This window comes from Micromys minutus (assembly GCF_963924665.1).
Source record: "Micromys minutus genome assembly, chromosome: 1".
Taxonomy (NCBI): Eukaryota; Metazoa; Chordata; class Mammalia; order Rodentia; family Muridae; genus Micromys; species Micromys minutus.
In genome coordinates this window covers 42,032,441-42,057,441 of record NC_137969.1, presented here as the reverse complement: position 1 = coordinate 42,057,441, position 25,001 = coordinate 42,032,441, and the positions used below count along the sequence as shown (strand labels likewise).

Genomic DNA, 25,001 nt, shown 5'->3' with positions numbered 1-25,001 from the left:
GATTACTAAGAAGAAAATGTTTCCACAAACAAAAATTTCTATAAAATTTTAAATCCCTTTCATTACTTAATTATGCAATCAATCCTTTTTGTATTCTTTTCCTCTCAAGGAACAGAGCTGGGTCCACTCTTAGTATGTGAAATATGAGGGCCTTTGAGTTTTATTGGTCTTTATGCAGAATTCTAGCGTATGTTGACCTTTAGGTGTGAAAACAACTGTGTTTGTTGCTTTTCTTATCACTGTGAGCAAATAAAACAAATAAGAAGAGAGAGAGAGAGAGAGAGAGAGAGAGAGAGAGAGAGAGAGAGAGAGAGAGAGAGAAAGAAAACCAACAACAAAGCCTGGCAAAAGCAACCTGGGAGGGGTTGTTTTGGCTCACACTTTGAAGGGATACAATCTATCATAGAGGAAAGTGCACAGGCATCAGAGTCTAGAACTACACTCTCACATGTCCAGAGACAAGAAGCAGAGGCAGCTAAGCAATTTCCTCTTTGCTCCATTTCTTCAGCGTAGGTCCTAGCCCACAGAGTGCTGCTGCCCACATTTAGGATGGGGTTTTCCCTTGGGTAATCCTCTCTGGAGATGCCACACCCTTGCAGAGGTGTATCCCATAAATGATCCCCAAGCTTGTCCAAGGACAACAAAGGTGACCAATTTTGGTTTAAGTTTGCTTGTGGGTGTTTTGCTCAAGAGTTAAAATAAGAGTGGCCTAAATAAAGTACACCTAGCTTAGGTTTAGTATTTTAATCCAGCAAAACAATGTTATGGTAGGAGACTGTCATACCTGGATACCGGAGACCTCAGATGAGAGTATAGTAAATCACAGAGATTTTTTTCTAGATAGCAACACAGACACAGACAGACAGACAGACACACACACACACACACACACACACACACCAATCTGATAAGACACAATGAAGATCACAGTAAACTTTCTAGCTTTGCAACAAATAAATTTGCTAAAGAGTAAACTCAGTATCATGGTTCTGCAAGTCTTCTAAATAGACATTTCTACACTTCACTAATCTTTGTAATTGGCTTGTCTTTAACTGCCATTAATTAGATGATGTAGCATTCCATTAATAAGAGTGACACACCTCAGCATTCTTACCTTTAATTATAGACTTCAGTAGACACTTAGGTTATTGACAAAATGGTACAAACAATTCCTGCTCTACACATAGCTTTATTATTATTATTTTTTATCTCTTTCAGCATCCTTACCCTTCTGAAGAACAGAAAAAGCAGTTGGCACAAGATACGGGACTCACCATCCTTCAAGTGAACAATTGGTGAGTAATTTGGCTTGAGTTTACACACAGTCTCTTTACCCCTCTGGCAACCTACAGTTAATGCCCGGCATGAAGAAGCCACACCCAGTTGCTGCTGCTTTCCCTTGTGGCTTGCTGATTCAAAGGTGGAAACAAACTGGACTGATGTGGACTGGACTGGTGTGGGAAAATGTTTTCTAACATGGAAAATAAAATGTGTTGCCTTCCACCACCTTTATGACTCAACAGGTTTTGTGCACAGGAGGAGTGCACACTGGGTAAATACTCTGACTCACTTTCTTTGGCTTTTCCCTTCAGGATGATTGATAGAGTTGGTATCATACTATTTTCTACGAAAGAAGAAAATATACCATTACCAGATAGCAGTTGTAAATTCGCTAAAAAGCTAATTCAATTAGATTTTGTTAGCATTCTGTGATCAAAGATGGCATCCACTATTCTCTTATCACTCAAATATAAAGGAGAAAAAATATTTTTTTCTCTGAGGGTCTTCAAAATCTGATGTTGCTGAAGGTTATTCAATGCTATTTTTTAGTAAAGTATAAATTCATGATCTGGGGTAAAGCTGAGGTTGTAAACTGAGTCCTAAGCTAAAACATTCTGACTACATGTCCAGCGACATAGATCTGAGGCTTTGAGAAAGTGTGATTCATTGTTCTCTGTCATTCCGCTAAAGCCATGTTAACGATAATCACCCAGGACTACCGTCATGTTTAAAGGGTATTGAAATCCAATCTCCCCTAAAACTGAGGATATCTAATTAATCATCTTAATATTTTCAGATCAGTGTTTTTGATGGAAAAGTCTTATATTCTTTGAAAAACAATTCAGAAAGGCCTCAAAATCTAGTTGGGTAAAGGAGAAAACTGAGAATGGCACTTTGTAGACACAAGTATTTCTTTCTGTTCAATAGGTGTCAAAGATTAATATTACAGAATCTCTGATTACATAGCCTAATCCATTTTGGTGAATAAATTTGTACTTGATGTCCATTGTACGTACATTAACAGATCCTTCACTGTTAGAGAGCCTGGAGCCTTTGGAAGATAGTTCAGATATATTAAACACCATTACAGAAAATGTAATTTCTGTCAATATAATCCCATGTGTTCTTCAACTTAGTATTTTAGAGATAACAAGCTACTTATGATATATTTGCCTTTGGAGGATTAATTTACAAGTACACTATCTGCAAGACACAGACAGACTCACATGAGCTCTGCTTGTTAGGGTTATCAATTTCTATGACCTTACCACAGCCTTCAGAGATCAATTTTGCAGCCGTTTTAGTGGATAGGGAGCCACCAAAGTCATACTCTATCTAAATGTTTTGAGTTCTGTTACCTCTGAGGTTTTGCTGTTTGCCTATTTTTTTTAATCTGCTACTGTTTTTGAAATCTTTAAGACTGTTAGCACCGCATATTTGAAGTTGGTCTTTCAGAGCAATCTGAATGATTCCATAAGAAAGACATAAATTGTATGTGCATGTGCAATTCTAGAGAGAATGCTTCTAAAGCAACTGAAAATATATGAGATTTTTTTTTTCTTGAAGTGTGATGAATATGGTGTTTTTGTGTTTGATTCAAGTATAAGAAGGTTTTGCAAACCTAGCTGAGCATGGTGGTGCACGCCTTTAATCCCAGCACTCAGGAGACAGAGGCAGGTAGATCTCTGAGTTCCAGGCCAGCCTGATCTATAGAATGAGTTTCAGGAGAAACTCTCTAGAAAAACTAAACCAAAACAAAACCAACCAAAACAAACCAAAGAACTCACCAAACAATAAGTTGGGACTAGTTACACGTATTTCTTTAGGCTTTAGGTGGGAAAGGCCACAAAAATAATGAAGGTGCCTTTAAAAGCCTGAAGATGTCATGAACAATGGCCTGTTTGGAGACTGAAGGGCAGGGAAAGTGGGGCTATTTCCTTTTCCTCTACTATAATAGAACCACACCAAGCTCATTTTTTTCCCTTGTTGAGAGCCTGCAAATAAATCCTTTGATTCTGTAGGAAGTCAGCCTATGGGGTTATTTTCTTCTAGAAATTCTAACTTTAAAATGATCATCAACGTCTTAAAACTTCCCCTTCGCTTCATTTAGCTACAACGTAAAAAAAAAAATATCTTCTTGGATTTCTTAAAACTTGTTAACACACATGTAAATTTTTGTATATGCTATGAGTCACTGTTGAAGATGTTTCATAAAATGCTGAAGGGCAGGTTGGGTGTAGATCAGTCATAATCATTGGGAAGAACATAATGTATTGACATGCACAATATGTTAAGTGAGTACTATAAACTCATGTCTCGTTGCTAGCTTGTCATAGGAACCTTTACTGAAGCAGCTTCCGTGAGGCACCGACTAGAAACAGAGACCAGAACGTTGGGCACTGCTCCTTCACACCGACAACACACCCAGTTTGTGTCTTTGCATTGGCATGAAGGATGCACGGTGCATCATAGGCAACTACAACAGAAATAGATGGGGAGATGGGGAAGTGAAGGGACTTCACTGTAAAACAGTGAGACAGAGCTGATGAAGACAAAACAGGGGCAAAAGATCACAACTGCAAAGATGCACGGTTTTTAAGCTGGCCGGAATAAAAGCAGAGAGGAGGGATCTTACGAAGGCTGGCACTGAGCCTGGGATGAAATGGGGTTTTTATCACGTGAGAGGTTGTACACTGGATCTATGCCAACATCTTCTGTTGCTAGCCCACATAAAATACTGTAAATATGTGATTTGATTTATAGAAGATATTGCATGGCTTTCCCAAGTGAACTTTGATGAGTGATTACTTCATGACTGGGAGAGGTTTAGACTCACGAGTGGTCAGTTGTGAGGTGAAACCTGTGCCATGTGCTTTTCTCTCCCTTTCTACTCATTCCGTCTCAAGTATAACACTTTAGAACTTTCTTTTTTTTTTTTTTAAAGATGATTTTATTTATTTTATGTAAGTACACTGTAGGTGTCTTCAGACACACCAGAAGAGGGCATCAGATCTCATTACAGATGGCTGTGAGCCACCATGTGGTTGCTGGGATTTGAACTCAGGACCTCTGGAAAAGCAGTCAGTGCCCTTAACCTCTGAGTCATCTCTCCAGCCCACTTTGAAACTTTCTGCCTTTGGTTTTTGTTTTTTATCCTTTCTCTTCATTGTTGTGACAAATATTTCTGAGAAAAATATTAGGATGTTGAGCAACTTTTTATTTGAAGTAGACATATTGTAAGTTATGGCAGTAAATGGCTCTTCAGGAATTTACATATTTAAGTATGTAGGCAGAGCTATAAAAAATCATTTCAGTTTTCAGCCTCTTTATCAGATGTGTTTTTCCTTCTTGTTTGAGGATTTCATAAGTGTGCATAATGTGTTTTTATCTATTCGTCGTCTCCCTCTTCTTCTGGGCAGATATCTAAAGAAAGCATAGTCATACATGAACACACACGTGTATTTGTAAAACTCAAAACTAGTATTTGGTACTTTTTGTATGCCAACTTTATACACTGAAAGTGTGAGTGTATAGAATGTTCAGATAAGAAAATCATCTATTTTTAGGCCAGTGTTGCAGTCCAGGGCCTTCCCTGGAACAGAAACTGATGTCTTATGTGGCACAGTGCTAGCTGGTAATCTCAGCGACTCCCTGTCTTTGCAGAGTAGCAGCCCAGAATGCATGAAGTGAACATTCTAGCTTCCGGGCTGGCTGCTTTACAAGCTCACACTTCCCTAGAAAGGCCTAATGCTAATTACTTTACCCCTTTGTGCTTTGAGAAGGGGACACTGTTTTTATGTGCAAAGTAGGTAGTAAATATGAAATATTATACGTATATATGGAGGAATGTATACAGGAAGAAAATCCTTTTCTATCAAGCAGGAGAATAAAACTCTAGGCAGTACCCTGACATTTGATAAGCCATCAGAACTAGTGTCCTTGATTTCAGATTGAGAATCCATACTGGATCTTCCCAAGTCCTTTATCCATTGCCCTTAAAAGTGCCAAGCACTCAGGGATCACTTCTCACTTCTCAGCCATGGGGAAGCTAGACTCTAACTCTGCAGGCAGGTAAAATTGGAAGCTTATTTTTAGAAAATCTGATCTTTACTATAATAGCTTCAACAGTTAAAGGTCAACTTTATTTCTGAATTGTAGTAGCAATGCAGCAAATACTTTTTGTAAGTAATCAAAGATTCTATAAATATAGGAGCCTGCCTAGATGTAAATGTTAAAACATTCACAAATTATCCTTTCAGCTTCTGTGATCTAAAAATCAATAGAGGTCAGTGGGTTCCATAGAACTGTTCTGCTTTTCTTCTGATGTAATTTAATAACACATTTTACAGATGTTGTTTAAACATTAGGCACAGATTGTTTTGTCAATAAAGCTAAGCAGAGGCATGACACAAAGACAAGGAAAAAACAGACATAAATTAAAAGAAGAAAAAGAAAAGGAAAGCAAAACAAACAAACAAATGCCCCAACAGAGCTCAGTGCAAGACGCCCTGGGTCATTTGTTTGCTGCTCAAGGGCAAAATGAAACTGCTGCTGTGCCGTGATGCCTCCCTGGCTGGAAGTCACCTGGGGACGAAGCAACTCTCCACACACAGTTTTATTACTCAGCCGCTTCCGCTTCCCCCTTGGAGAATTGCAGAGTAACCTACATTTAAAGCAGACTTCCTAATTGATCAGTGAAGTAACAGGTGCAGTGGAGAGAGAGGGGAGGGAGGGGAGGGGAGGGGAGGGGAGGGGAGGAGAGGAGAGGAGAAGAAGGGCGAGGAGAAGGAAGAGAAGAGGGAAGGGAAGAGGAGGGGAGAGGAGAGGAGAGTGGAGGAGAGGAGAGGAGAGAACAGGAAAGGAGAGGGGAATAGAAACAAACTAACTCCCAAGACCGTCTCAGAATATGTTTTTCTTTAAGCCTCAGATAATTGCCAAGACTTTCCCCTTGAGTGTCAATTCTCATAACATTACCTTTATAGACACTCTCAGTTTAGATTATAGCAATCAGTAATACTGGCAAGATAAAATACTGTTTAGTTTGTTCATAAGAACCTGTGTAGCTTGCATCTTGCTGGAGACACAGCTGCTGAGATGACCCACAGTCCGGGTATTGTTAGGAAGAGAAGCTGAGCCAAAAGCTCTGAGGGCAAAGAGCTGTGAATTTAGAAACCACGTGGTATTGTCATGTTAGAGAGTTTTAGGAGTTCTACCAAGATGCTGCTTTTCTCCGCAGATTCCAAAAACAAACAAAGCAAACAAACCAAAAAACAAAACCAAAAATAACTCCCTGTAAACAATTCTCTTACGAAAAGACATTTGCTCTGACAATATAGTAGAGTTTGCTGAAGTTTCACATCATTGACTTTGTTGAGTATGGACACTTTAAGAAGGACTAGACATTGCTTCACTGTGGTAGATGACAACTTGGACTTCTCCCATTAGGGAACGCCAAACATCACGTCCCCTTCTAGGCAGTGTCTGAATTTTTAGGCTAATACTATATAACCCTGCCTGAAGCTCAGACTTCTACCTGGGGGAGGATTTAGACACTTATAGGGTGGTCAAGTTAGACTCAGAGTTGGGAGACCCATTGGATGTGAAGCTGGTGTGTCTGGATGCGTAACAGTTCTTTGACCTAGGGGAGAAATGGCTCAGGGTCGACTTTGAACCTCATGCACAGGCTATTCATGTGGGAAGACCTCGCTGATTTCGTTCTGTGTCAATCCGAGCCACTAGTCAGAGAAATAGGTACTCAGAGAAAGTGCCACACACTGACTTCAGTGTGCTTGAGTAGAACATCAGGAACTTGTCATGGGAAGTGGGTTCCACAAAGGATGCTGACTAAGGCTTGCCTCCACAGATGGCAAAAGAGCTGTGTGGGAATATAACACTCACACAGGGCAAGTCATGGAGAAAGAGAAGGGAATAGCAAAGAATGATAGTGAGTTGAATGTTTAATCATGCTCCTCATTGCTGACCAATGAGATGTGTGTCCTTACTTAGGTCACAGATATCAGCTTCCTGTACTGACACGTAGGACTGGTTAGGCAGAACTCTAGCCCTGGGCAGCTTTGTATTCTAGGCTGTGTTAAGTGCATCAGGAAGCAAGGTGAGACCGATCTAATCACAGCCTCACTGTACAAGTGGAGGGGAGAACATGGGGAAAGAGACACCCAGGAAAATTAATTAAAAACTCTCTCATTTTAAAGAAGGAAGTCAAGCACTGTAAAATAAAAACTAGATGAAATTAAATATTATTGCAGGACATGAAAAACATGTGTGCTGTCATTCTGAGGATCCGTAATAAAGATAAATCAGTTGTTTTTAGCAATGTGCTATGCGTCTGTGAAGGGCATGACAGATAATAGGTTTGGAATTTCTCAAGTTATTGTACAGCAAAATTTGTTTTTTTCCTCAGGCATTCAATCTTTTTCTCTAGCAATTTTGTACATGACAAACTTTTTAGTGGGTGCATTAATAATCTATAAGTAATGGGTTGTCAGGTGTCAGAGATTAAAAGATTGTTTAAGCATTACCCATTTGGTTCTTCGAATGAGTTTTGTAGGTCAGGAGAAATAACTTTTTGCATTGTGGTTGTGTGTGTCCACTGCCCCTCCCCCTTTCATTTGGCCCCACTCCAGGTATATGTGAAAGAACCATGTTCCATTACATCAATCCTGCATGTAGCAGCAGATTTGAAGCTCATCTTGTGTGAGCCAAGGGGACGGATGTCTAGGCTGTCTTCTGTAAATGTGCTTGAATTTGTAAATGTTATTCCTGATCTTCTCAAAGGAACTTTGCAAGGGGAAACAGACTCAGCTCTGAGGGGCCTCGAAGCTTTCCAAGTCAGTGGTTCCCCAGCAAGTCAGGCTTAGGTCTATTCTTGTCAAATCTGCCTTGAGTGTGTTTACATAGAGTTTGCCTTCCTGGTATTTTCTGCTTGCACCAACCTGATCTCCACCTATTTTGTGTCAACAGTTGCTGAGCCTAGTGTTGGGTGATTAAGCATTAAGCATCAAGCCCTGAGCTGGTTGAGACTCCTTTTCCCTCTTTTACACCACTGTCTTGCTCCAGGGCTGTGCCTACAGAAAACAAATGACATGTTTGAGTCATTAGAAAGTCGACCTAAAATATTGAAAAATGGGGGGCAAATGTTGCCTCTTGGTTAAATAATGTGGTTTTCTCAAGAGTAGAAGAGGAGCAAGGGGCTCAGAGGACAGAGGATTTTTAAGTGCCAATGCCCAGGATCTGGTCTGTGCTGCTTTCATATGTGAATGACGTGGCTCTTCGTGTAGCTGCTCAGGGTTACGCCAGCTACATTAAAATACATTTCTTAAGACAGAAAGCACAACATTCAAAAATAAAAGCATATGGAATGAATGTCTGTCATTTTAACAAATATGGGGTTCACCATTCCATGGTCCTATGGTCATTAAGGATGTTTCTCTCCATTTTATTTGCATGCTTTCAAAGTTTTTAGGTCGGCATACTGACTTGGGAATAAATAACTCTGTCACGCTCGTAACACCTCAACACTAACAAATAAACAACAAAAACACTTGACATGTTTGCTGTCCTTAAATGCATTCTTGCTCTTTCCCCTCTTAAATAACCAGTGCCTTGCAAGATTATCCCCTATCTTTGAAGAAGGGAAAAACCATTTCCTTCCTCAAAGGCATTAAGTCTTGCAGACTCATAGTGATTATCCATCTTGAGTCCTAAATGTAACTTAGCTCAAAAAATGAATTTCCTGTCATTGGAGAGATCTGGCTTCATGCTGATAAAGTCATTTTTAAAAAATCAAAAAGAACAATATATTGCCAATGGATGAGGTTAAACCATCCTCATTAAATAACATATATTGAAGTTTTTAGTACTTTTACTCTAGGGTACTGACTTTTTTTTTTAAAGTAGTACTTTGTGGGCTGCTGTCTGACCAAGGGTTTTTGTTGGTCTATATTACAAAAACATCTGCTGTGGTTGACTTTGTTTGATCCCTTGTTTGGGTCAGAGTTCATATATACTTGGAAATGGTTGAAGTTCTAAGATGTTGAAAAAGCTAATGGAAAGAGTTGTACAAAAAAAACGTAAGTTCTCAGCCACCTTGACTGGTTATTTGGCAGGATCATCCACAGAGAGGGAAGTGAACTTGTTGTGAGTAAAGTTGTCATCCTCAAAGCTTGGAGACATGTGAGAATCATTTTGAGTAAATGTAGTGTTGTTGTCTTTTCAGCATATTGAAAATTAAATTTGTTTTCAGTAATGCTGTTTTTTCTTAAGTACAAACATGACTTTTGAAGTATTACACAAGGGATGGGGAATTAGAATTCTAGAAACCCCGTGCTACAGGGCCGAGCTTCTGGGTGGCAATTTCTGCATAATTGACAAATGGGGCTCTGTGTGATGTTGTGTTGGTAGCTGCCAATTAAGAGGCAGAGACAAGACGGTTCCTCGACCAGGGCTTCTTCCCAGTGCTGCATCCACGAAGTTCTGAAACCCTTCCCGACATCAGTTTTCAAATATGTTGCCACTTTAAGAGAAACCAGGCGCCATTTAGCTACTACCTTTTCTCTCATTCCCGTTCTCTGCTGAGCATCTCCGGGAGACACCCCTGTACTTCGCAGCTCTGCACTTGCCAGTTTTGGGCATTTCGCACACACATGCACGTACAAACTGCTCTTATTGTGTGTGTTCGTATGTGACTCGTTTCTTCTATGTGACATTTTCTTTGGGGCCATCTACATTGTAGCATGTATTGACGGCGCCTCATTCCTTGTCCTGGCCGAGCAGGGGAGCCACTGTGTAAATAGAAACACATTAAGTGCTCCTGGGTCAGTTGGTGAGCATTTGGGCTAGTTCCAGCTCATGCTGCTAGGAAGTTTGGACTATTATGCATTTTTGAGACTTGTAATGGCGATGAAACAAGGAACTCCTGTATTAGGTTATACAACTTGCAAAGCATGTTTCTTTACATTTAGCCAGTAGATCACTATGGCAACACCCCAATGCTGCTCTCACCTCAGAACCAGTCTCAGTGGCCTGTTCCCACTCAGCTCCCAGGCTCTTCTGCCAAGGCCTGGTTTTGAGTCTCACTGACAGCAGCCCAGGGTTTTGAATGAGATACTGAATGGGAAAAGGTTTTATAAAGATAGCAGATACTAGGTTGGTAGGATGTTTAACCTAGCCTGCAGGAAGTCCTGGGTTCAATCTCTAGTATCATATAATGCCAAACTTGGTAGGGAACAGATTCCATCCCTGCTGTACTTGGGAGGTGGAAGCAAGAAGTAGCAGGTTAGCCTCAGCTATAGAAACAATTGGAAGCCTGCCAGCCTGGGATTCATGGGACTCTACAGATGAAGGAAACAGAAAGGGGGAGGAGAGAAGGAAGAGAGAGAGCACGATAGGGGAGAAAAGGAGAGAAGGAAGAGAGAGAGCACGATAGGGGAGAAAAGGAGGGAAGGCAGGATGGAGGGAAGATGCTGTAATATCTGCATTTAATTCTGGCACTCACTAAGTCGAGGCAAGCAGAGAGATCTCTGTGAGGCCTGGTCTACATAGTTAGGGCAGCATAGTTGGAGCCTGTCTCAAAAATAAACAAACATACACAAAAGACCAAAGAAAACACTGGCATCCAGCAAGCCTACAGGAAACAGGCAATCATGTGTCAAATTCTAAGAGGAGGCCTTCTTGTCTCCTTCATTTGGATCATTTATCTCATTGGGGGAGGTGCCTTTTGCTGGCTATGACTCCATGTCCATCTCTAGGGTTTACCCAGTGCATTACAATGAGTTTGGATCTTGTTCTGTGGATTGAAACAGAGGCTCTACTAACTATTTGAAAGGACAGACAGAAACCCCCATTGGCAGGTTCTGTAGCTTATTAATTTATTTATGTATTTATTTACTTAGTTTTGTTTGTTAGAGAAAGGGTTTCTCTATGTTGTCCTGTCTGTTCTGGAACTCTATAGACCAGGCTTGACTCAAACTCCGAGATCCACCTGCCTCTGCCTCCTGAGTGCTGGGATTGAAGACCTGTGCCACTACTTAGTTCTGTAGCTAAAATTTGTGACCAGGCAGAACTGAGTGACAAGATAAATTCTGAGACATTTTCCCCTGATATTAGTGAAGATTCCAAGGCCATAGATTTATGGTAATTGAAGGAATGGGAAGCTAGGACAACTGAAGGTAGGTTTCTGGAGACAGCAAAGGGTTCAGAGGCACTCCAAGAGGAGACTAAGATTTAGTAATGTCTTATGTAGATGGAAAAAGTCTTCATTGTAATACAATAAAAGTTGTCAATGAGTTCATTTAAGGCAGTGGGTCCTCGACCTTCCTGATGCTGCAACCCTTTGATACATTTCCTGATGTTGTGGTGACCCCCAACCATAAACTAATTTTCATTTCTACTTCATAACTGTAATTTTGCTACTTTATATATTGTATTGTAAACATTTGATATACAGGATATTATATGCAACCCCAGCAAAAGGATTGTTCGACCCCCAAATGGTTGTAACACCCCACATTGAGGACCATTGATTTAAAGCAATGTTCTTTGAAAAACAAATGTGTATTTAATCACTAAAACAGCCATGTATCTGAATTTCCTGTGTGACTCCATGTTTTATGCCTATTGCTCAGTGTCTGCTCATGTTCAACAGTGTGATACTCTATTGGATAAACTGATTGCTCCTCTTTATGATGGAATTTATAGAAAACCAGGATTTGCCTTGACTACATATATCTGTTTAGTACTATGTTAGAGATGTTCAGTTATATACAACTCTATTGAGTTTTTGTGAATAAGAAAATTAGTATTTAAGTAAGAAAAAGAAAAAGAAAAAGGCTCAGTTCTGAAATATCAGTATTTTTATAGCATCTGAGGTTTTTTCTCACCAGAGGAAGAGTAACTACATGTGATGGTCGGATCACTTCTATGCTGAGTTAATAACCATTTAAAATGGCTATAAGTTAAGCAAATGACTATTTTTCCTTATAGTTATGGTTATTCAAACTCAAGTCTTTTAGGTAGATATTTCATATGTGTCTGTGTACCACCACAGTCATGAGGACTATGCCATTCTGTAGCTGGTTTTTTTTTTTTTTGTTTGTTTGTTTGTTTGTTTTTTAAGACGGGGTTTCTCCGTGTAGCCCTGGCTATCCTGGCTAGACTCAAACTCATAGAATTCTGCCTGCCTCTGCTTCCCAGGTGCTGGGATTCAAGGCATGTGCCACTACCTGGCTCCTGTAGCTAAATTTTGAAAATTCAATTCAATTCAATTAAAAAGAAATCAATGGGTACTTAAGTTTGTGTATGCGTGCATGCACACACACTTGGGTGGAAACCAGAGATTACCGTCAGGTGTCTTTCTCTACTGCTTTTTCACTTTGCAGTTTTGAAACAGGCTTTCTCACAGACACTGTTGTTGTCTGGTTCATCTCAGGCTGGCTGGCCAGTGAGCCCCACAGGTTCTTCAGCCCTCCCAGCCATAGGTTTACAGATGCTCACTGCAAGACCAGGCTCTTTTGTTTTGTTTTGCATGGGTTTTAGAAGTCAAAACTAGGCCTTCATACTTGTGTAGCCTCTCCACCCCTCTAAACGATTTCCAACCACCTCCCTAAGCCTGTGGAGAAGTGCTCATGGTTAATTCTACCAAATTTAGTGCCCAGGCTTTAATGATCTAGAAGGCAGCAAGGAGCAACCAACTGAAGGGTTCAAGAACAAAGAACTTAGGAAGGCCACAAAGGTGTTTGCAACCAGATGTTAATATGAACTTTGTTTACAAGGGGAGTTTTCCGAGATGTGTACCCAGCCAGCAACGAGTTATCTCACCCCTGTTTCAGTTTTAAGTTCGAAACAGCACCCGGGCTCTGTCATTGCTTTGCACTGTCTTTGTGGATTTTAGGACGACCCCTCCACCAGCTGCTCTCAGGAAAACCTGCCTATAATTAACTTTTTTGCTCCAGTTAGACAGTTTCAGTTCTTCCTGCATTTCCTGCCTCTGGCTTCTTTACACTCTGACTGATGGAATTCCTGTGACTTCAGCCATCTAACATTATGATGCTGGAGTGGGAGTGGAGAAGAGTGTGCCTCCTCCTTTCCACGTCTGTTCAGCTCTTCTCCAAAACCATTCTCCACCCCCACCCCAGACATAAGTGATGTATTGCAGCTCAGCCGGGGAGCTGCCGGATCCTGGAGGAGGTTAGGAAACTGGAAAGGGGTGCCAAAAATATGATTTCATAAGCTTTTGACTCGAGATTGAGTCAAGTATCTTGAGCATCTTCAAATAATGTTTTATTAAATTCTATCTCCCAATGAAATGATTTGTAGAAAGGGAGAATCTTGAAGGCTTCCAGTTTTAGGTCACTAAGTCCAAACGTAAATGTAAATTTACAACAATGTTTTTCAGTAGAAGATTTTTCAGCTAAACTTTTTGCTTAATGGAACAAGGAGTTACTTGGGAGCTGGCTACAATATCCTGTGGTCTTTGTCTATAAAGCATGTCTTAAAATTATAAGGATATACTGACTACTTAAAGAGTATATGATTTTATTTGAGTAACCCCTACATGGTTGAAAGAATGTTGTGTAAGGAAGCTCATGGTATAGAAACAGAACAACATTCTGAAATTCTACAATTATCTTCCAATGTCCGATTTTTTATTTAAACATTTCATTTTGCTTACTCCAAAAATTAAACAAAATCTTTAGAAAAAATTTAAATATGTTCTATGTTAATTAAAAATTATATGCACATAGTGATTATTGTTAATAGAATAAAGAATGATATATACAGAAATTGTCAGTGATTAAATTATACTTAGGAATACATGCTGTTTATTTTTATTTTGACATGTATGGAACTATTTATAAATACAGTTAATACTAATCAATTCATTTTCACTGTTATGCCCTTCTGGTTAGTGTGATCATTTCTATTTGTGTATATTGTGTGTTTATATGTGTGGGTGCATGTCCAAATGTGTATGCAGGTTCACACGCATGCATGTACAAAAGTGTGCATAGGCCAGAGGTCACACTCAAATGTCATTGCTTCTCTTTTTTGAGACAGGATCTCTCTCTCTGAGGCTTAGAGCTTAACCGTTAGGCCTGATTGGCTGTTCCAAGCTATCTCCTCTACCAAAATCATTTCCTAATTATTGATTATTGTATCTTCCTGAACATTTGAGGGTGTTGGAAATGACATTTTTCCATACTTAGAAGGATGCACACATTACAATAAACCCATGTCCACCCTCCATTCTATTTACTTATTCTCAGCTGGGAAACAAGAGTGTAGGCCTGAGACAAAAGTGGGTCATTGTTTGGAAACAAAAATCACTTTGATTTTATGTGTATTACTGGCTTGGCTGTAACCTGCCAAAGTAACTAAATGTGGGCTCCCTTTAATTATGATCTGCAAGCTGAACACTGAAGGCTGGGGAGTAGAATGGAGTAAGGAAATCTGGCAAGGTGAGTGGGGAGCCCCCCTTGGTCTTCATCTTTATTGCAGAGACTTTGAGGAGGAAGCTCAAGCTGTGGGCAGAGTTAGCTTTGGAACTGGGGAACTCTACCTTGAAATTTGTTCCTACCATGTGCCCACTAAGCTCTGCTGACCCTCCTGCTCTGTGAAAATTAGTTTCAGAATAAAGGTTGGAAGCAGGGCAAAAAGCAGACAATAAACAAAAGATAAAAGCTCATCTCAGAAAGTATTTCCATTGGCTCCTGCTCAGAAAATCACCCCGATCCACAGCTGGAAAGGAAAGAAGATTGTACATTAGCACATAAGGAGGAAAAAACCACAGAGACACCCAGACACACAAACACACACACATACCACACACATGAAACTATACAAACATCAAACAAAAAATACACACATACACATGGGCGAATACACATACTCACAATCATACATACATGCAAGTACACACACATACACATATAAACACACACATAATTATACACACACATACCACATAAATACACACACAATTACATATGAATACAAACATACACACACACACATGCAAACACAGTGACAAAAGCCACACATACACACACATACAAGCACACACACAAACACCATACAAACATACATACACCACACAAGCATACACACCACACACATACAAACATGCATACACCAAACACATACACATGCATACCACACCTATCCACACATGCAAACATTAAAACACCCAACATGTAACAACTTGGGAGCAAAGAGAAGAAATGAAACCAGAAGTTCTTTGTTAAAAACAAAATTCAGATACAGCTTGCAATCTCCTCGTCTCATTCTTATAGACACAAAAGGTAAAGCTCCATTTATAGGTGCTCCCAAGTCTCTGAGGCAGAAAGACTTTCTTCCCTGCCCTAGCTCCACTCTTCCTGAACACTGAGTCCTAAACAAGCAACCAGGGCAAAAAGAAATGCAACTCTGTTTATTTGGACACAGAGGAAAGCTGTATGGTAAAACCACTGTATTCCTTTCCTTCATAAGACTTGGCTCAGGAAGTAGGGAACTGGCTCTCAATAGACGTTTTACTCCGAGGGGCAGACACACGGAGATGCAGCCTTCTTTCCTTACCCTGGCTGTTTATCACCTACAGAAAGGGAGTTGAGTTCTTCAAAGCACTTTATAATTAAGGTGTGTGTGTGCATGTGTGCAGTAGTTCACAAAGGCAAATAAAATATTTATAGCCTTTAAAGCTCACTTAACTGAACAGTTTATGGTCTTTAAAAGCTGAAACTCTAGTATATTTTGCTTATATTCTATTATGAAAAAGAGTAAAACTGCTTATTTCCATGAGTAAGCCAAGCTCACAGCCTTACATCTACGTGTGAATTATATCTGAATAGCAGTTATTAAAAAAAAGACTTCTGTAGCCATTGGAAAATGTATTCACATTATACATTCTAATATGTGTTTAATCTGTTTCCCTCTCACTTCTCAGAGACCCTACTTTTTAACTACTTGATCTAATTTCAGAATATATACATATACATGTATATGTGTGTGTATTTAAAGTAACTATTTTGATATCTCCTTAAATAACAGTGTTTTAAGAAGAGAAATAAGTTCATTTATGTTCACATCCACTCTAACAGCATTTTGTTATTTTCCAGGTTTAGAAACTTGATAATTTTGCTCTTTCACAACGAAAAGCAAAGCACTCTGTCACCAAAGCAGGGAGGATGAGACCCGGGTCAAAGGGCACTTGAGAAACAAACACCAGGGCCAGTTTATTTAAACAGATAGTGGGACAAGGGAGCTGACCTCAGTTTGACTTATAGTGGGAGGAGCAAGAATGCCATTTTATTGCTTTGCCCAGAAGGAAAATGTTTTTGTGTCTGAATTCACCCCTGAAGCCTTCTAAATGCTAGTGCTGCTGTGTGCTTCTAGTTCTAAAAAGTAGTTCCTGTGGAAAAGCCCTGAGGTCCCCTGTGATGCTGAGCTGTAAAATCATGCACACAGAAATGAAGTATTATTTTAGAAGATGAAATACTTTTCTCTTTAACTACTTACTTTTAGGAAAAAAGAATGTGCAGTGTGACCTTGATCCATGAGGCAAATTGTTCATAATAATATAGATATTACAATTTAATAGTGTTCCAAGAACTTATTGTGAATGAAATATATTGCTACTATTTTATTATTTTGGAATGTTATTAATGATGGCTTTCTGAAAGAGGAAATTGGGTGGAAGGTGTAGGTCAGTTGGTACAGTGCTTGTCCAGCACAGCTCAGCCTAGGCCCTGAGTTAACTCTCATAAGCCTCATAGACTGGGCATAGATAAAAATTCCTATAATCTCAGAGTTCAACATTTCAGAGTCATCCTCCTGAGCTTTACAGTAAGTTTGAGGCTCCCTCAATGCAAGCAAGAAAGTTCTATGCAGACCTAGCATCGTATCTATGCAATTTAAAGTTGTGCTTTCTTTGATTCCAAGTGTTTCTGTTTGATATTGTTTTTAATGACAGGATTCTCATCCTGGTGTCCATATAAACTATAAGTCTCTTAAATCTGCAAATCAATTTAAAAACAGTTATCATCAATACCAAAAGAAGTAAATAATACCAAGTACCTATGGGTAATGAATTAAGGGGATGTGGTCATGAGTTTGTCCTTTGTGTGGGGACCAGGACAGGCCCCAAATAAACGTGACCAGTATATTGCTCCAAATTTCCAGAGATACAGTCCCAGAATACTGAATAGAGAGGTCCAAGTGATAACAGGCTCAAAATATGCGAGGAACTTACCTCTAGAAAGAAAACCTTTGAAGATCCATGGGTATTTATTTAACCCAGGGGAAAAGAGAAAGAAGCCTAGGAAATATGATGGCTGTGTTCAAATGTTGAATTAAATTGTTTAGATTGTCCAGGAAAGCTGTACCATGAAATGATTTCGGATGGAGAACAGGACCTTCCGGCAGCTCACTTTGCTCATAGACAGACTCAGAGAAGATAGTTAGTGCTGTGTTGGCTTCCAGTAGAGGTTATGCATTGATTCGGTGGGATATTGTTGAGAGCCATGTTAATGGCGAAGCCAAGTGATGAAGCACTTCCTAAACTTGATTTACAGTTGTTGGTGCCGTAGGCTGAACGGACATGAGCTGGTGACCTGAGCTGGCTACTTTATGGTGTTCTTTGGGAGCCTACAGGACTGAGTGTAGAGGAGGCCAATGTTGGAATATGGACAAACTGAGTCACAGATTTTTTTTTTTTGGAGGGGGGCAGCCATGGAATTTCTCCATCTTCACGGTGGTCACTGTCATGCTTCCTCCTTGTTCAACCACACCAACGGCTGTGGTAGTCCAGCATCAGAAAGGAAGGTAGTCATAGTCATTCCCTGGTTTTCTGTCATCAACAAAGTCTTACCATCTCTTTAGTAGCACATGCCCTGAAGTAATTCATTCAGTCTCTGAGCCTTGTTAAAAATTGGCCCAACTGTGCACACCTTTAATCTCAGCACTCAGGAGGCAGAGGCAGGCGGATCTCTTGTTGAGTTCTAAACCAGCCCTGTCTGCAGAGTGAGTGCCAAGACAGCCAGGGCTACACAGGGAAACCCTGTCTCGAAGAATCAAACCAAAACAACATAAAAATTGCTCTCCCTGCCCAAGGACTTGAAACAGAAAGCGAAGAAAGTTTCTCCTCTGTCAGGGGAGATTATGAACAGTAGCATATTTAGAGAACTATGCAAATGGAGAATTCTATGGGCGCCCAGATTGGCGATGGAAAGATGAGGCTGCTCTCTTACCTGTAAGTTACTATGAAAATTACTTTTGGTATATGCAGAATATTAATATTAAATAATTTTCTAATTGGTCATGCAGTGCAGGCAGCTAATGAAAAGGCAGCTTTTTTTCCCCATTTTAATTGGTTATTTCACATGGTGTTTGTGCTACACCTGTGCTTATAATGAGAACGGAGAATGAATCTAACCTTCTGCTCACATGATTCCAATTTTCATGGCTTATATAAGATAATGATAACCTGATTTGCAACACAATTTGTTGTAGATCCTCTGTTTTAAATATTTTTATTAGCAGTTCAGGGACTTCATATGTAAAAACTGAAACAATGTATGTAGCCTCTACAGGTCTGCATCCACACTGCACCTTTTAGTCGGAGACTTTGTCAGAATCTCCATCCACCATTCCCTTAATAGTTTCTCAGCAAGGACACAAGCAGGTACAGGATACTGAGAATCTTAAAATGTTACGAAGCATGTATTTTTATTTTAAAGACATATCCTTGACTGTTTAATGGTTTGGACTTCCAGAACTGCTTTCTTTGTTCCAATAGACAGATGTACAAACTAAAATTTATATCAGACTGTGAACCCTTCAATTATTAACAAGGTAGTATTGAACTTTTTATTGTATTTTTGATGTCCTGCTCAGAGTTGGGTTGGGAACTAAAGGTAGCCCAACACATAGTCTATATTTTCTGGATTTGGCAAAGAATTCTTATAGCCCAGGACAAAGAGCTCAAGAGTTACCGTCTTGTGGAGCTGCTTTCGGAGTTAACAGGGTCTTTGTTTTCTTTTGTTTTGTTATTGTTTGTTTGTTTTTTTGTTTGATTTCAGTGCCTTGACATTTTGGAGGAGCTATAAAAAGACTTGTACTAAACAATCTTTTAAATAAACATAGACTGACTTAACTATCTTAATAAGATGTTTATAAATTTTCAGTAGTAGTAGAAGAAAGCAACATTATACATTCAGTGGCTGCATAAATGTGACCTTGTCTTGACTTCGGAGTTTGCATAAAGAGGGGGAAAAAAGTCACCCCAAGAAATCTCTCCAAGGAATGTGTTTCTTTAAAGTCCCCAGAAGTGTGAGTTAATAGTGATAAACTCCAGACATTCCTTCAATTGATGGTGCGCTGCCAACTCGGTTCCTTATCTCAGGGGTGGACAGAAGGGTGGAACCAGGTTTGCAAAAGGTAGGGGAGGTTGGGATAGAACAGCGGGTGAACAGGAAGCCAGAAAGTGCAAGCTTGAAATGTCAGTAATTGGGAGGGAGCAGATGTCCGCAAGCGCCTCCTCTCTGTCTTCTCAGACTCCCACCCTGCCCTTTGAACAGAGTGCTGGCTTGCATTGTTTCCTGAAAACTCTGCTAATTCCCCCATGGAAAGATGAAATGGAAGTGTCCAACTGTGGTAAAACAGGCAAACATAAATCAACTCAGAAACCCAAGCCTTGTACTCAAAGGTCACGGGGTTATAGGTTTTGCCGCATGTGAGGCCGTCCACCAGGGAGAGAAAGGAGGCTGACCGAGCTCTTCTTACTGTGATTCATCTCTTCCTCTACCTTTTGTTTATGGTTTGATGCAATAATGATATGCTTTGCTTTCTTGGTTACAGGTTTATTAATGCCCGGAGACGAATAGTACAGCCCATGATAGACCAGTCCAACCGAGCAGGCAAGTCCCCTCTAGTGACTGTATTCAAGTCAGGCAAGCGAAAAACATCTTCAAGCCTTTCACCAGGAGGGCTGCTGCCTGGTAAATGAACTGGGAGTGAGTACCAGGAGTGCCTGGCTTTGGAAATTAAACCAGTTTGGTTCTGTAACAACACTAATCAATTTAACATCCTTCTAAAACATTTGAAGAAAGTAGAGAAGAAGAAGCCAATGGAGAAAAGTAACTCTTAAATCATGTGCTCAGCTACAGTCTTCTTTGTAAACATTCAATATATTAATGTTATTTCCCCCCCGAGTTTGCCTACCCAGCTTTCGGCCACTATGACCACTCCCTGGTGCATGGCTTGGTGTGGAATTGCTGTAAACTTTATTACCTGTCAAAAGGGCAAAGGGGTCAGGATCACTTGTGGGACTCAGTAAAGTTCAAAGGCATTCAGTGAGGTAGAGCTTTTGTGTGCTTTAATAACCCAAGGCAGCTCACTTCTGAAACAGCTTTTCATGTACAGTTAAAACAGAGGATTCAGTCGGTGATATAAACACGCAACTCATTCTCATGACCTCGCTCATTAGTATCTGTCTTCTAGTACTCGCAGTTCAAAAAAAAAAACAAAAAAAAAAAAACCACCTTTTTTGTTTGTTTGTTTTTCGGTCATGAGCCCTAGGATTCATTTGGTATTATAACTTATAACATGGTAGCAAAGGCAGCAAGCATATATACCAGGGGTGATGGGGGCTTGAACTGTGCTCTGAAATCCCTCTTAGCTCTCAGCTCTATTGAGAGCTCCGCTAGCACCGCACTGGGTCCAGCACCTTATTTTCTTAAAATGCCCATGATGGAACTACTCAACAAAATCCCCAGCATAAATTTTGCTTCCAGCCTGTTCCTTGAACATAGCAGTGGAAACTCTAGTCACTGAGGTTTCTAGAACCGGCTTGAGGGAAAGAATTAACTTCGCTTTAAAACATAAAATCTGCTTGGTATGTTCTGTGTGTCCCCTCCCCCCCTCCTATGCCCCTCCCCCGTTACTAAGAAGCTGTGCTGTGTACTTTTGTAGTCAGCCAAGGGACACCTTATAACCCTGATGGACAACCAATGGGAGGTTTTGTAATGGACGGTCAGCAGCACATGGGCATCAGAGCACCAGGTAAGACTCCTTTTTTGGTCTGGTACTGTTTCACATTTTAACTGCAGAAGTGTCACCCTCCCCAAGTCCCAGTCAGTGCAGGTAAATGAACCTACCCTCTGCTTTCTCAAGCTGCCTGCCTCGCCTTGCCTACCGTCTGCACATCTAAGATGCCTACTGCAAAGGGGAAGCCAGGACCTTTCCGTGCGCAAGATCTCACTGCCTCTCAGCCACCTAGAACCTGTGTTTTTTATTTTTAAGGGTCTTTTGGCACTATCTGTTGACTTTGCTCATCTTCTGGCCTCTTCTTGGATTTTTATCTCCCTTCTAGGACCTATGAGTGGAATGGGCATGAATATGGGCATGGAGGGGCAGTGGCACTACATGTAACCTTCATCTAGTTAACCAATCGAAAGCCAGGGGGAAGTAAGTACAAACGGGGCCTTTGTCTTCACTTTGTCCTAGGAACATTCTCCTCCTGCGTCCTCTCATGTTCTCCTTGCCCATAGCTTCATGCTTGTTCATCCTTTCCATTAAAGCCTTATTTCTTGCTTCTTTCATTTTTTTCCCCTCTCGTTGGTTTTGATCAAGGTTTTAGGCTGATAAATTCTGTGTATGATATACATTTATCCTGTGTGTTGCTATTGTACAGTACTGACCACATGACAAAACAAGAAACAGTCAGGAGGTGGGGGAGTGGGTTGTCATAGCAACAGACTGATTTGCAAAATGTAAGCAGTCTGCAGCAGTGCAAGGAGAGGAAAGAGCATGTCCCCAAAGTGCCATAAATCTGTCTAACCGCAGTTGATGCATGAGTAACATTTCTACACTAACCTGCAAGACACCAAAAAGCCAAGCAGAGAACTTCTTTTAGGTAAAATAAACACAGCTTTACTTAGGGTAAGTAAAGGCATATTTTGAGCTTCAGTCAACTAAACTTTGATTTTTTTTTTCCCTTAGTTTGTTCCTTTGTCTATCCATCATAATGGGATTACGTGTGGCAATGGAAAAGGGAGAATACAGAATAGAGGTGTGCACAGCAGGCTTCAGGGCTTAGCCCAGGCTAATTGACTATATCCAAATTAAGTATGCCATCACTTGCAGTGTGACAAATGGATTTGACTTATTCAGTATACAAAAATAGAGATCATTAATGCAATCTTCAGTGGCAGGCCTAGTGAAGTGAGCCCAGGAAAACTGTCCCAGATTCTCGCTCTGTCTTTTTCTCTCCGAAAAAAAGGACACCCCAGAAATTCGAGTTCAAACAAGCAAAACTGTTCTGAACTCCAAAGCCCTCGTTCACTTTCTAAATTGCCCCTCACGGCATCGCTCTAGCTTTCCTTTTTGAAATTAAAAGCCATGATTTCAGAGTCTTGGATGTGCCCCTGATTATATTAACACACTATTTAAAATTCTTGCTGAGGCCAAGGGTAACACATGCTGGTCTTCTTCTGTGGGTGGGAGTCCAATATAAGTTTAACAATTCACTCTGAAAGCATTCCATTGAGCTTGGAAATCAACAGTCTTATTACCTCATCATGGAATTCTCTAGCTTAGTTCATTTAAATATTGTTTCTTAGTTTCTGGGTCAATTAAATTTAAATGATGTATTTTATGCTTCGTGACCAATTAAATTAATAGGTTATTACAAAAAATATTATCATCTTTTTTGATTAAAGAGCTGTGGGTACAGTATATTTTATAAGCAATTTTCATTAGTTTAAGAATGTTCCTTTAGGCTAGATTAAGCAGCCATTCATTGCCAGAGCCTGGAGACCTTATTCGAAGGTGTTCATCGTATTCACAGTGCGCTATTACTTAGAACTAAAGCCAATTGAACATACTTAGCAATGGCGTTATGCCTTTCACCCTTGATGATGATGGAGCTCATGGCTCTCAGAAACAATACACCCGTCAGTTTCCATCAACTAGAGCAATCCATGCAGAAGACAAGAGGCCCCCTCAAAGCAAGAGGAGCATTGTTTTAGGTCCAATTTTTCTTATTGTTCCCACAATCATTGTAAGGTAGGCAGAGTTCTGTGAAGCTTTTCTTTTCTTCCAGCTCTAAGAGGCCATGTGGAAGGAATTTATTGATAACTGTTTTAATTTTTTTTTTCCCTCCAAAAGGTACAGAATTTGCTAAGTAATCACTGTTAGTGAGCTTTGCCTAGAAATGGTTAGGGACCAGAGCAGTGTACACGCTATCGAGTTTCAGGGAACAAAAATGCTTCTTTAGATCAGGACCCAACGTGGTTTTTGGTTTGTTTGTTTGTTTAAAACTAGACTTGGTAGGAGGACTGGTCTGATGGCTCTACAAGGGGAACAGTGGTCAGTTCTGATTCCAGATTGACATTTCTCCTTTTATTTCCTTCCACATGAACCAAAATAATGTCTCGAAAAGCCCCATTCCCTTTCTCCATCCCAATGTTCCCTGGCTCTCATTGGATTGCCATAGTCAGAACCCCACTGTTGCCTTTCCATAATTTTTTGTTTTTTGTTTCTTTTCTTTTGAATTTCTACAGGGCTGCAAAGTATGCCAGGGGAGTATGTAGCCCGGGGTGGTCCAATGGGTGTGAGTATGGGACAGCCGAGTTATACCCAAGCCCAGATGCCCCCCCATCCTGCTCAGCTGCGTCATGGGCCCCCCATGCATACGTACATTCCTGGACACCCTCACCACCCCGCAGTGATGATGCATGGAGGACAGCCCCACCCTGGAATGCCAATGTCAGCGTCAAGCCCCTCGGTCCTTAATACAGGAGACCCGACAATGACTGGACAAGTCATGGACATCCATGCTCAGTAGCTTAAGGGAATATGCATTGTCTGCAATGGTGACTGATCTTGAACCATGTCTTTTTCTGCAATGACTATGGAGTTCCATTCTTGACATCTACTTTGGACCAAGGAGCATCCCTAATTCTTCATAGGGACTCTTAAAATGCAGGAAAACCAACCGAAGTCAATTTGGGGGACATGCAGAAATAACTATATAAGACATTAAAAGAACAAAGAGTGAAATATTGTAAATGCTATTATACTGTTATCCATATTACGTTGTTTCTTATAGATTTTTTAAAAAAAATGTGAAATTTTTCCACACTATGTGTGTTGTTTCCATAGCTCTTCACTTCCTCCAGAAGCCTCCTTACATTAAAAAGCCTTACAGTTATCCTGCAAGGGACAGGAAGGTCTGATTTGCAGGATTTTTAGAGCATTAAAATAACTATCAGGCAGAAGAATCTTTCTTCTTGCCTAGGATTTCAGCCATGTGCGCTCTCCTCTCTCTCTCTCTCTCTCTCTCTCTCTCTCTCTCTCTCTCTCTCTCTCTCTCTCTCTCTCTCTCTCTCTCTCTGTCTCCCTCTCTCTCTCTCCCTCTCTCCCTCTCTCTAGCCTGGGGCTTGAATTTGCATGTCTAATTCATTTACTCACCATATTTGAATTGGCCTGAACAGATGTAAATCGGGAAGGATGGGAAAAACTGCAGTCACCAACAATGATTAATCAGCTGTTGCAGGCAGTGTCTTAAGGAGACTGGTAGGAGGAGGCATGGAAACCCAAAGGCCATGTGTTTAGGAGCCTGTCACATCAAGCATCATCGTCCCCATGCGACAACCACCACCTTATACATCACTTCCTGTTTTATGCAGCTCAAAAACATAGACTGA

General features: G+C 40.4%; 1 protein-coding gene across 2 annotated transcripts in view; it reads left to right on the top strand.

The window, feature by feature from the left end:
* Positions 1 to 23,958, top strand: part of MEIS1 (Meis homeobox 1) — a 136,076-nt gene extending 112,118 nt beyond the window's left edge. Inside the window, exons 9-13 of one of the 2 annotated variants that reach the window (XM_080918863.1) lie at positions 1,219 to 1,295; positions 20,152 to 20,210; positions 21,265 to 21,354; positions 21,665 to 21,759; positions 23,856 to 23,958. In XM_080918863.1, coding sequence (XP_080774989.1) covers positions 1,219 to 1,295; positions 20,152 to 20,210; positions 21,265 to 21,354; positions 21,665 to 21,723 — 285 coding nt within the window. In that variant the 3' untranslated portion in view covers positions 21,724 to 21,759; positions 23,856 to 23,958. Of the gene's footprint in view, positions 1 to 1,218; positions 1,296 to 20,151; positions 20,292 to 21,264; positions 21,355 to 21,664; positions 21,760 to 23,855 lie in introns of both variants that reach the window. The other variant, XM_080918862.1, reaches the window with a different exon arrangement.
* The last annotated feature ends 1,043 nt before the right edge of the window (positions 23,959 to 25,001 follow it).